The 13,308-nt window shown below is 42.2% G+C and overlaps 1 protein-coding gene across 2 annotated transcripts in view; it reads left to right on the plus strand.

Annotated features, from left to right (window-relative positions):
- Positions 1–13,308, plus strand: part of ttc28 (tetratricopeptide repeat domain 28) — a 775,554-nt gene that overhangs the window by 48,986 nt on the left and 713,260 nt on the right. For both annotated transcript variants that reach the window (XM_041202994.1, XM_041202995.1), the window contains exon 2: positions 3,659–3,943. In XM_041202994.1, the coding sequence (XP_041058928.1) occupies positions 3,659–3,943 (285 nt within the window). The remainder of the gene's footprint in view (positions 1–3,658; positions 3,944–13,308) is intronic.

Below are 13,308 nucleotides of genomic sequence, written 5' to 3' on the forward strand. Positions count from 1 at the left end.
GCCAGCGATACGTGCGCTATAGGATAGGAGTGACTAAGGAGAGGAGAAAAAGAAATTAGCTCATTTAAAAGGCATTATTAACGTCTGCTTCCTATGTCATGGGTGAAAGGTGATTTGAGGAGAATTTTAGCTGAGAGGCTATGCAAATGGGTCAGTGCATGAATGTGGATCTCTGCATGAATGTGGGCACGTGTGCTCTTACAACTGAGAGATTTATAACATATTTTGGTACTGTAGCTTTAAATTTCAGGTAAATGAAGGGGTCATGTGACCTTTACTGCAGTCTGCCTTAATGAGCCTGGATGGTTTGATTCACAGTATCTTTACAGTGCAGAAGGAGGCCATTTAGCCCATTGAGTCTGTACTGGCTCATTGAAAGAGCATTCCACCTAGTCCTATTCCCCTGCCTTATCTCTGTAATCTAGCATATTCTCTCTTTTCAGGTAGCAATCCAATTCCCTTTTAAATACTCGATCAAACCTGCTTCCACCACCCTTTCAGGAAGTTTGTTCCAGACTCCAACCACCCTCTTGGTGAAAAAAAAAATCCTCACATTACATTTACTCCGTTTGCCAATTATTTTAAATCTGTGCCTTCTAGTTCCTGATCTCTTGAGTGGGAACAGTTTCTCACTAATTACCCTGTCCATACCCCTCAGGATCATGAATACCTTTATCAAGTCGCCCCTCAGCCTTCTTTTCTCCAAGAAAAACGGTCCCAACCTCTCCAATCTATCCTCATAGCTATTGTTCCTCATCTTGGGAATCATTCCTGTGAATCTCCTCTGTACTCCCTCCAATGCCTTCACACCCTTCCTGAAGTATGGCGCCCAGAACTGGATTCAGTACTCCAGATGAGGCCTAACTAGTGTCTTATACAAGTTCAACATGACCTCCTTACTCTTGTACTCAATGTCTCTATTAATAAAGCCTAAGATACTGTATGTTTTATTAACTGCTCGCTCAACATGCCCTGCCATCTTCAATGACCTATGTACATATACACCAAGGTCCCTCTGCTCCTGCACCACCCTTCGAGGCTCTCCCTTTAGTTTATACTGTCTCACCATATCTTTCCTGCCAAAATGGATCACCTCACAGTTCTCTGCATTGAACTTCATCTGCCACCTGTCTGCCCAATTCACCAACATGTCTATGTCCTTTTGAAGATCAAGGCTATCACCGTCACAGTTGATAATATTTCCAATCTTTGTATCATCTGCAAATTTTGAAACCAAGCCCTGCACACCACAGTCTTGGTCATTAATATATATCAGGAAGACAAGGGTCCCAACAATGACCCCTGAGGAAATTCACTACAAACCTTCCTGCAACCTGAAGAACAACCATTTATCATCACTCTTTGTTTCCTGTCACTCAGCCAATTTCTTACCCAAGTGCCTACTTTCCCTTTTATTCCATGACCTAGAATTTTGCTCACAAGTCTGTTGTGTGGCACTGTATTAAATGCCTTTTGCAAATCCATATACACCACATCAACAGCATTTCCTTCTCTGTTACCTCCTCAAAAGACTCTAGCAAGTTAGTTAAACATGATTTTCCCTTGATGAACCCATGCTGGCTTTCCTTAATTATCCTGCACTTGTCTAAGTGAATATTGCTTTTTATCCTGTGCTGTAGTTTCTAGAAGTTTCCCTACTACTGAGGTCAAACTGACTGGTATGTAGTTGCCAGCTTTAACCTTGCACCCATTTTTGAACAAGGGTGCAATATTCTCAGTTCTCCAGTCCTCTGGCACCTCCTCTTTGTCTAAGGAAGACTGGAAGCTTATCAGCAGTGCCTTTGAAATTTCCGCTCTCACTTCCCTTAGTAACATTGGATGCATCTCATCTGGACCTGGTGCCTTATTTATTTTAAGGAAAGGTAGCCTTTCCAACACCTCCTTCCACTCGACTGTAAGTTCTTTTGGTGTACCAAATACCACCTCTCTCACCTTGGCCTGGGTAGAAAGTTCTTCCTTTGTAAAGACATGCAAAATGCTCGTTCAACACCTCTGCTATTTCTCCAGCCTCCACATGCAAGTCCTTTTTATTGTCCCTAATCAGCTCTAGTCTTCCTTTTACCACCCTTTTATTATTTACATGCTTATAGAAGACCTTGGGATTCCCTTTAATCTTCGCTGCCAGCCTCTTTTCATGTTATCTCCTTGCTTTTCTTATTAGTTCCTTCACTTCCTCTCTGGTCCTTCTATATTCAGCCTGATTGCTAATTTTACTGAAAAGGAGAAGAAGGTGGGAGTATTTATACTTGGAGACAATGGCAGCAGCCTCTGAGTTTGCAATGTGTAGATTTTGAGTCTCCCAAAGTCCCAGAAAAGTCTTATAGGCATCAGGCTGTAAAAGTTGTGCTGTAAACTGTTTATTTGCTTCTAAGATGAAAGGCAGTTGGAGTCAAGGATGGCTCATTATTTTTGTCCTCAGGTAGAAATGCTTATGTGTTTCATGTTGCCAAGAGGAGGAGGGCAAAGGAAGCCGTTTTTGAGATCAGGTTACAGGCTTCCCTATAAATCAATGATTATCACAGAGAGCAGTTCTGTGTGGTCAGCAGAGTGAAGAGGCTGCTGGACTTTGTGACCTACCACTCCCACAGATGTGGGAGACAGATAGTCTCTAGCCGAAGAGATGTACCCTAACAACTTCTACAAGTTCCAGGAGGTAGGTCCTAGCATAACCAGGGGAAAGAGGAATCATCAGAAGAGGCTTTACTGATTTAAGAAACTCTCTGAAAGCTGAGGAAAATGCCTGGGAACGATCACTTGAAGTTGTGACTTGCTGAAGCTGGGATATGGGAACCCATTGGAAGCTGGGATATGGGAACCCATTGGAAGCTGGGAGCAATTGTGGACTGTTTGCTTTTGGTACTGTAATTTTGTGAAGAGTGCAATGGCTGATGAGAATTAAAAGGGAACATTTTTATGTTCTGTGATTTGAAGCATAAGTGTCCTACAAAAAGAAAATAGTGTCAATAGTCAATAATGCTTTTAGTAATTTGTTACAGTAAAGGTTTTAACGTGAAATCTTGCCATGTCATTCATTCATCCGGTAACGGGAAGTTTGAATCTCTTAAATGTTATAGGTCTCTTCGGAGATCATAATAGTGCCCATGCCTGTGTGTGTGTGTGTTTTCTTTTATAGAATTGTGCCTTAGTGTCATAGTTGGTAAAGCCACAGCACAGGTTTGGCATTATGCTGTTAAGAGCTGGGAATGTCCTCAGTTCAATTTCTAGTGTCTGCCAAGTTAGCTGATCTCATCTGGGCTTTACTGGTCATGGCTGTGGGAATTGGGAAAATTCAACAATAGCAATAAAAACTTGCATTAATTTGGCGCCTTTAACATTGCAAAATGTCCCAAGGCATGTCTTAAGATTGTTGTCAATAAAAAATTGTCCTGGATTTGTATCTCTGATCAGTATCCTGTACCCTCTGCTAGAAAACACACTTGTGGACTTGGAGTGGGGATAGAGTGGAGCTTGTTTGTAATAATCCCCCAGGAATCCCTGTCTGTGTTCAATTCTAGCCACTTGGCCAAGAGACTGGAGCGTGACCGTGGGATTGTACCCCAGCAAGAACTGACACTGTAGGAAAGGAAAGGAAGCGTTCTTATTTAAAAATAAAATGTCACATTTTGTTTTGTTGCAGAGCTCCGTCTTCGAAGAAAGCCTAATGCGCAGAATCTCTGGTAGCAGCAGTGTACACACTTTGAGCAAAGCAGCTTTCATTGAGAAGGTCCGAGAGAGCAACGCTGCGTGTCAGAGTGGAGATTTCACAACAGGCGTCCAGCTCTACACTGAAGCTATTGCAGCTGACCCTCAGAACTGTATCCTGTACAGCAACCGATCAGCTGTTCTGGTGAAACTGAATGAGTATGAGAAGGCCCTGGATGATGCAGTCAAAGCACGACTCTTAAACCCCAAGTGGTCAAAGGTAGGACAGTTCCCTTGATTTTTGAAAAAGGTGGAGTCACCTGTAACTAAACAGGTACACCCACTCTGTTGTTGTAAGATAAATTTTCTTTTCAGATCCTTTTGCTGATGCTGTAGCCCTGTCGCTGTGTGACTGACGCCTTGATAGTCCAACTCTGTTACTGTGTGGCTAATCGATCCTACTGCGATACCAAGCCTGTTGATCTAAACAATATCTCACCTGTCATATTTGTCAAGTTGTGGGTGGATGACTGAACATAAACTTCAAATGGCACAGTATTTATGTTGTAACCTTTACATGTAATTCACCACTTGTGGTGCGGACTGAAAACAAGCGGGACTACGATGTTTCATGGTGACTCTTGGGATGTCATGAACGGTGGAAGCTATCCAGCAATTTGACTTGTACCGTGCTAAATCACACAGATAGCAGGCCAGGCGTATAAACTACTGGTGTTCCTGTGCAGTTAATGACTGATAACCCTGAAATCAGTACGTTATGGTTATCTGGGACCAGTGTGACAGTTTTCAGGGAGGGGAGATTGGAAAAAACCCAGGAGTTAGTGTGCTTACATAAATTCTCCAATTGAAAAAATCCCTTTTAAGTGACCAACTGTTGCACACTGCTTGGCTTTAATTCATTTAAGAATGCAGATTCAGAAAAGTGAAGGCTTTTGGGGAGTTTTAATACCACAGTTACGGGGTATGAAGAATGGGTTAAAGCACACGGGAAGAAGCAGGTTTGTGGCACCTGAGTGTTTGACTGTCCAGATTCCATCCCAGAGTGAACACAGAGTTGAATATTTATGATATATTTAACTCCTAAATTAACAGTCCTGTTTATGTCTGCTCAGAATGTGCACTCAACTGTTCTATTTATTTTATCTCTGATATTTCTGAGTGTTCATATAAATGCTGTGCATCTGTTGCATATTCTATTCCTATGGTATATACGACCTGTGAGTTTTGGTTGTCTCCACAGTTTGAAGTACAGCATCTGTGCACACTTAGTACCTTGTCTGTGGAGTAGTTGGATGATGATTAAGTGAACTGTGTGTTACCAGGAGCAGGACACAGCACACAATTCAATTAGGGGAAGATTGAACCATCAAAATGCAAATGAGCCACCAAGTGGTTGACAAGTGGTACAAAATGTGCGATTGACACATGAGTTTACCCTGGTGTTCTTATCTATCCACAAGGGAATTCTTTCTCAAATCAGCATGAGATTCTGTTTCAGAAACAAGATTCATAAATACTACAAGAACACAAGTGGAGAATGTTAATACTGCTCGTACTCCCTTATGCTCACCCTGCACCCCTCCCTGAAAAAGTTAGCAAAGTGTAGGCTGAAGCTATGTAATGCTTTGTACAGGCTGGTTCAAGTTCAGTTCTGCTGAACAACGCACAAGGGAAACATCAAAGCCTTGGCTGGCAGTGGTGCAGAGGAGGCCCATGAGGTTAATTCCTAGGAGTTAGGAGCAAAAATGATCAAAATTTGGACACTTCAATACTGAAAGAAGACAACTAACAAAGGAATTTTATGGTGGAGTAGTATGTGAAATAGAATAGGTTAATGCTCGGCACTGAAGCAAATTAAAACACTGCTGCAGGATCAGCAGGTAGGAGGCAAGTTTAGGACCAATGTTAGGAAGCACTTCTTCAATCAAAGCTCATTAATACTGGGAATGGTGTCATTCAGGAATTGGAGGTGACGGGTCTGGAATCACAGAAGAACCAGTTTGGAAAGCTGTGATGTTTGGACTGTAGGTTTCTATTGAAGGCTGAGCCTGTTACAACAAATGGTTTCCTCCATCTCAACTTAATTTAGTGCCTTCCTATCAAAATATATATTGACACTTTCTGAATCAGGAGTACATCTGTCAGTGCTCTGAATATATCATTACATCAAACATATTTGCAACTTACTTTCATCCAAGTTGGTCCCCTTAAATATAAATAAAAATATAAAATATTGGAAATATTCAGCATGCCTGGCAGCATCTGTAGAAAGAGAAACAGAGTTAATGTTTCAGATTGATGACCTTTCGTCAAAAGGAAAAAGTTAGAGATAATAACAGGTTTGAAGTAAGGCATGGAAAGGCAGTGTGGGAAGAACAAAAAGGGTTGGTGATAGGGCGGAAGGTGGGAGTGATTACCGTAGGTCACAGCATGTAAGTTGACCTTGATGTATGAGACAACCCAATGTTTTCAGTATGTTTAGGCTTAAACTCAACGTATAAGTCAATCCCCTCCCCCCACCCCGCACAATTTTTTTCAGCTCCTAAGTACATGTTTAGGGCTATTCTTGTATTCGGAGTATATTTTTCAGCTCTGAGATGCAAGTTTAGGGTAATACTCACCTTAAAAGTCCACACATGGTATCAGGCAGGTGATATGGGCTGTGCTGCCAAGAGGTTCTGTGGGAGTTTAAGACTTTGCCTACACAGAGCGGACCGTGCATGGCGACCGATGAACAGAAATGGGCCCTCCTGCACCAGCAATTCGTATTTTGTATTCAGTATATAATATAATATAAAGATCAAGAGGAGATGAAAGTAGGAAAAGCAGAATTATCTCCAGCAGCTGCCACCAAAGAAATGGGAGCAGAGATGATGACCTGGAATTGTTGAACTCAATATTGCCTCCAGAAAGCTGTAAAGTGCCTAATTGGAAGCTGAGTCACTGTTTCTTGAGCTTATATTAAGCTGCATTGGAACAGTACAGCAGGCCAAGGACAGAATGGCCAGAGTGGGAGTAAAGTTAGAATAACAGGTGACTGGAGTCACATGTGCGCACTGAATGGAGGTGTTCCACAAAGCAGTCATCCAATCAGCATTTGGTTTCCCTAATGTAGTGGACACCACATTGTGAACAGCTATTACAATGTACCACAATGAGAAAAATACAAGAAAACAGCTGTTTCACCCAGAAGAAGTGTTTGGGGCCTTAGTTGGTTGGAAGGGAGGAAGTAAAAGGGAGGTGTTGCAACTCTTGTGCTTTCATGGGAAGGCCTTGTGGGTGATGGAGGGATGGATCAGGGCGTCATGGAGGGAACAGTCTTGTTAGGAAATAGAGTTTAAGTAAATTATATTTGTATTTATGGGTGCAAGAATGAGTTTTAGCTTTAAAGTTTAAGTTTGATTTGTATTTCTGTGTCTCTGTTAAGAAAGGTCAAATTGACTTTTAGTTTCATTTTAAAAGGTATTTGCATTTCTAATGAGAGCTTTACGACTTAAGAAGTTAAGCAAACGTGTAGAAAAAAAACCCTGTTGCTTACCAACAGGGGTCCAGAGAGGCAGGCCCCTCCCACAGACACACACAGAAAAAAGAAAAACAGCAACTTAATTTTGGAAGCTGTTTGAGTTCAGTTGGTTTTGACAGTAGCTGCTAGGAGAGACTGGAGCAAAGGGGACAGATAGCTAGTCCCAAGCTAAATGAAAGACCCCAAAATCCAGGGGAGTGGAACAGGGGAAAGTCCCAAGAAGGCCTTCTAGTCAAATGAAGAACAGGAACCTGGAAAAAGTCTGGTTAAGTAAAGTTAAGAGTGAAGGGCAGAGAGAAAGACTCCAAGCTTCAGGTTTAAAGAGACAAAAGCTGCAGAAAGCAGATTTAAAGCAAGAAGGCCTAAAGAGACAACTGAAGACCTGTAACTCTTTGCTATGGCATGTGAGGCAGTGATGTACTCTTGACAGCTGAGTCAGTGAGAGAGGGTGCGTGGAAGACAGCTTGAATGCATGTGACTTGGGAGAGGAACATCAGAAGGAGAGTTCAAAACCCTGGAGGTGAACCCTTGTGGAAGACATCTGAGAGAAGGCATCGGTTTGGTAGAAAATTCCATGACAAGGCCTTGGAGAGTGGAGATTGGAAACCCTCGTGTGAAGGATGGAATTCAGTGAGACTGGTTAGCTCACGGTGTGACAGGTGTCTGGGGAGAGTTGAGGGGAGATCCATAGCATCTGGTTGAGGTAGCATCCGTCACTTGGTTTCAGAGTGTGGTATGTCTGACCATGGGGTACCTATTGGTACATGGATTGTGTATTTACTGTGGACATTAGAGCATAAGATAGTTTTTCTAACTTGTGTTATCCTTACAAATCTGTATATATCTGTAAAGGTATGGTTGTGGATGAAGGAGTATTGTAATATTTTTTCTTGTTGAATAAATGTTTTATTCTTCTGTTAAAAGCTCATTAGCTGACTCCTGTGACTCTGTTCAGTAACTACTCTCCAAATAACTAAACAAGCAAATTAGCAGTTAGGATCTATCAAGCTGGGTTCCATTCTGGGATCAGACTTGTTCAGGGGTAACCTCAGTTGGGGATCACAATAGTCCTTTCTAAATGCTGAAGGGAATGGGGGGGACAGATGTGTTTGGTGGTTGTATCTCACTGCAAACGATGGAAATGGTAGAGGAAAGTCCGTTGAGTGAGAGGGCTGGTGGGGTGGAAGGTGAGGATAAGGGGCACCCTATCATGGTTTTGTGAGGAAGGGGGTGGGGCCAGAGTAGAAGTGTGGGAAATGGGATGGATTGGCTGAAGGGCCCTGACAACCATGGTAAAGAAAAAGGAAGACTTATCACTAGCACTAATAAGGAAAATGGCACAAACAGAACTCTTATGATGGTGAAATTGGGCGAATAGAGTAGAGCCCTTATAGGAAGCAGGATGTGAGGAAGTGTAGCTGTGAGAGCTGCTGGGCTTATAGTGAATATTGGTCGATAGTCTATCCCTTGAAGTGGAAACAAAGAAGTCAAGGAAGAAAAAAGGAAGAGTTGAAGATGGACTATACGAAGGCAAGAGAAGGATGGAAATATGAATAAAGTTGATGAAATTTTCCAGTTCAGGGTGATGGCAGCAAACAGCACCAATACAATTATCAATGTACTAGAAAAGGAGATGAGGGAATAGACTTGAATAGGTCTGGAACAAAGAATGTTCCATGTAGCCTACAAAAAAGCAGGCATAGCTAAGATCATATGGGTTCCCATAACAAGACCTTTTATTTGGAGGAAATGAGTGGAGTCAAAGGAGAAATTGTTCAATGTAAGAACAAGTTCAGCTATACAGAGGAGGTTACTGCTGGATGAGGACAGGTTGGGCCTCTATTCACTGGACAGGGCTCTCAGATGGTCCTGGTGGAGGATAGAAGGACAGCAGGATTGGATGTCCATGGTGTAAACAAGACCGTTAGGACCAGGAAACTGGAAATTGTTGAAGTTGTGGAGGGCACTGGAAGATTTACAAATGTAGGTGGGAAGAGGCTGGACAGGGTGAGAAAATAAAGAGTCCAGTTGCGAAATGATCTGTTCAGTGAAACGATGGGTCAGTCAGACCCATCCTATTTGAGGATCTTGGGAAGGAGGTGAAAGTGGGCTGTGTGGGTTTGGAAGACTAGGAGGTTGGAGGCCATGCAGGGAAAATCTGCAGAGGAAATGAGTGACAGTCCTAGATATAATGGCTTGATGCCGGTGGTGGGGTCATGGTCCAGGAGGAGATAGGAGGAATTGTCAGAGAGTTGACATTCTGTCTCTGCTTGGTTATGGTTGGATCAATCCTTGTCAACAGTTTTAATGATATTATGGTTGAACCTGAGAGCAAAGTGCTGCAAGTTCAGAGGGAGGTAGGTTAGAGTGAGTGAGGGGAGCAGAGAAATTGAGCTGATTGATGTCATGCTGGCAGTTCCCAATCTAGAGAGGATAAGAGGCCAGAGGAAGGGCTTTAGGTAGAAGGAGAATTCTGAAAACGACTGAAAGGGTCCTCTGTGTGGAGGAAAGACGTGGCCAAAGAAGTGGCCACAGAGGTGAGAGGGAAGAGCTCAGCATCATGCCCCCACATTGAAATTCATTGAGGTGGGGGCATGATGAGGTGAAGCTGAGAGAGACAAACCTGCAAATTAGAAGCAGGAGTAGGCCATTCGGCCCTTGAGCCTGCTCTGCCATTCAATAAGGTCATGGCTGATCTGATTGTGGCCTCAAGTCCACATTCCAACTAACTTCCATACCATTGTCTTTGACTCCCTTGTTAGCCAAGAATCTACCTAGCTGAGCCTTAAAAATATTCATTGATCTTGCCTCCACTGTTCTCTGGGGAAGGGTGTTCCAAAGGCTCACGACCCTCAGAGAAAAAAATGTCTGCATTTCCATTTTAAATGGGAGACCCCTTATTTTTAAATATATCCCCTAGTTTTGAGTCTCCCCCACAAGAGGAAGCATCCTTTCAGCATCTTTCAGAGACCTTTGCTGAGGACAGATCATTCTGAGTCAGTGAGGGGTAGGTCAGAGGAGCGAGTGAAAACACAATAAGGTGAAAGATTGGAAGAAGGGACAAGGTCAAGAGTGTGAAGGGCTGGAATGATCTGGAGAGGAATTGGTATTTAAGAGTTCCAGAAGCTTGCGATCCTTGACACCTAAAAGGAAGAAAAAGGCTTTTAGTTAAAGCATTGGATGGGGCAAGGGATGAAATGGAACTGCAGGCCAAGACAGCTTTAAAATGATGTGAGGTGATTCTGCTAAAGAGAGGCTTTGTGCCGGTGCGTGGCATTGAGCATGGATGTCAGGATGTAGCAGGAGCAGTGGTTCCAGGAATGCTGAATGTTTTGGAGATATCTATAACCATGGGTAGATCCGAAACACAAGGGATGGAATTTCAGTTGGAATCTGCTTGGGAAAAGTTAGAGACCATTCCTGTGGGAGCGAGTTTTGGTAGACACCTGATCAAACACAAGAATGGAAACAGAAAACAATGGAGGTGAAAAAGGTCAAAGAAGCAAATGGAGAGAAGAACAGAAATCCAAAAACAGAAAATGCTGGAAATACTCAGACGAGGCAGCGTCTGTGGAGAGAGAGTTGCTTGTCCATTATAACCATTGTTAGGGACCCTGTAATATAATACTTGAAACCAATATTGATCTGTGTATAATTATCTTCATAACTTTATCTTTTAAATATTTCTGAATGTCTCATCTCTGATTTTCTTGCAGTAATTTCATTCAGTGATTGGCTTGTTCTTAAGCAGGATGTACAATTCCATGAACAGAGTTGTGATTTGTTCTGGATCAACACACAGAATCCATATAGTATAAATGAGACAAATGTCAGTTTCAGACTGAATTAGTGTAAATTGTTGAAAATTGCAATCTTATTCCCATCTGTACAATGTTTAGTCTACTAATGTATTCACAATTCCAATGCAGTTGTATTTCTGGAGAAGAGTCTTGATTCACTATTTAGACATCCTATCATTGCAGTTTATACGAGCAGCCCAAAGCACCCTCCTTTTCTGCTTCTGTTCTGATGAGCCTCATCTCCCAGGCTGACTCTGCCACAGCATCAATAACCGTACACCATTATAAGCTTGAATATCACAGCATCCTTGTTTTCATTCTGTACTATTGCTCTTGCATCAAATGGTGTGTCTGATATCCTCAAGTTATGGACTGGTAGCCTCGTAGTCCCATTTCTTGTAGTCACAATGCAGGATGATTTCACAAATGATATTTGTGGTCCGTTTCAGCACTGATTATGCGCATTGAGTTGTAACTGCCACAATGTTATAGTGACCCCACATCAGTCAATGAGCATGATGCTATTACATAACACGTTATCACCAGTTTTCGTACTTGTATAATAGCACAGCCCCAATGCAGCAGTGAAGCATCAGCTGAATTTTGTATTGATCTTTTAAGATCAAGGAACTTCAGAACCAGTGCTTGGAATGGCAGTCAACGCCCCTTATGTTTCTTCCTGTATGTGAGCCTAACACCATTTCAGAGATTTTTCTAAAATTTTCTGAGAAGTGCCGCTTTTTCAAGTTGGTATGGCTATATCTGGGTAACTTATAACAGTGTATCTTTGCACACATTTCTCATACTGTAAACATGGCATCTTTGCAAGCACTGACTTAAGTCTCGTACTTAAGTCATTGGCAAATGTTAACTCAAGAATTTCAAATAGAGGTTTATCTTTATGAAGATTCAGTTGACTCCACTGGTAATTTTAAGTACTCAAGAAGTGACCAGAATTGAATAAGGGAAAAGCAATATTAGCTGATTTGAATTTGAATGTGTTGGTGATGGATGTACCCAATGAAAGACAGATGGACTTGCTTTTATATTAGCATCTTTTAACACCTTTGAAACATCCCAAAGTCCTTGACATGTACTCGATTATCTTGAAGTGCAGTAGCTGTTAGGAAAGAAATGTTGTATCAGTGCTATGGCTGCGAAGTGATAATCTTCAGTGCAAGGCAATATCACTGTCATCTATTGTTGGGAGAGGAGAGATCATTGAACTGTTTTGTCAATGTTCAGAAATCTTGTATTTCCTCCCTTGCTGGAAGGCTGTTGGAAATTGGCAGGTCCAATCTTAAAGCCAAAATTATGATGCTCAGTGCTTGTACACACTGTTTTTCAAATCACTTTTGGAGTGCAGTAATTGGTCTGTGGGCATGAGAACTCATTCTGTCTTTCAGGTTGAGCTTAAACCCAGCTCCTAGTCTCTGCTTAACCTGTTATCTTGCCTGTGTTAAATTTTAGTTCTTTTTTTGCTGCAACATCAAGTTTCATTCGATCTTTTGAGTGTTGTAAGGGTTTCACACCAGGATTTCTCTCAGATTATTTTCTCATTCCTCCAGGGGTTTGTAACAGTTGCATATCAAGACCTTGAAACCTCCCTGAGGATATAGTTTATCAAATACCCCTCACTACACTAGATGTCTGCAGTGTGTGCTGTAAATCCTCTGCAGTGCAATGTTTGAGACTATAGTTAACCTCTACTGGTAGGAACTCAGTACTGCGTGGGTATTCTGCAATCACTCAAGCCCTTTAGGATCAAATGTTACATGTCATAATTTTCTTCCTCTTCCCTCCCCACCCATGACCCCATGACAAATGCAAACTGATTTTAAGAGTGGTTCATGTGTTGACAGTCGACATCTGTAGTTTAAATCTTCCACCCCAAATTAGGTTGAGAAGATCCAGACCAGTCCCCAGGCAGCAGCGTTTGTTAGGGTCTTTGGCAGACCTCATTACAAATGAGTTTATATGAGCAGCCCAAAGCACCCTCCTTTTCTGCTTCTGTTCTGACGAGCCTTATCTCCCAGGCTGACTCTGCCACAGCATCGATAACCGTACACCATTATAAGCTTGAATATCACAGCATCCTTTTTTTCATTCTGGACCATTGCCCTTGCATCAAATGGTGTGTCTGATGCCCTCAGGTCATAGAGTGGTATCTTTGTAGTCACGTTCTTTGTAGTCACAATGCAGGACGATCTCACAAATGACATTTGTGGTCAGTTTCAGCACTGAGTTGTAACTTTCACAATGTTATAGTGACTCCACATCAGTCACTCCACATCAATCAAT

Source organism: Carcharodon carcharias, chromosome 13 (assembly GCF_017639515.1).
Source record: "Carcharodon carcharias isolate sCarCar2 chromosome 13, sCarCar2.pri, whole genome shotgun sequence".
In the NCBI taxonomy this organism is placed as follows: domain Eukaryota; kingdom Metazoa; phylum Chordata; class Chondrichthyes; order Lamniformes; family Lamnidae; genus Carcharodon; species Carcharodon carcharias.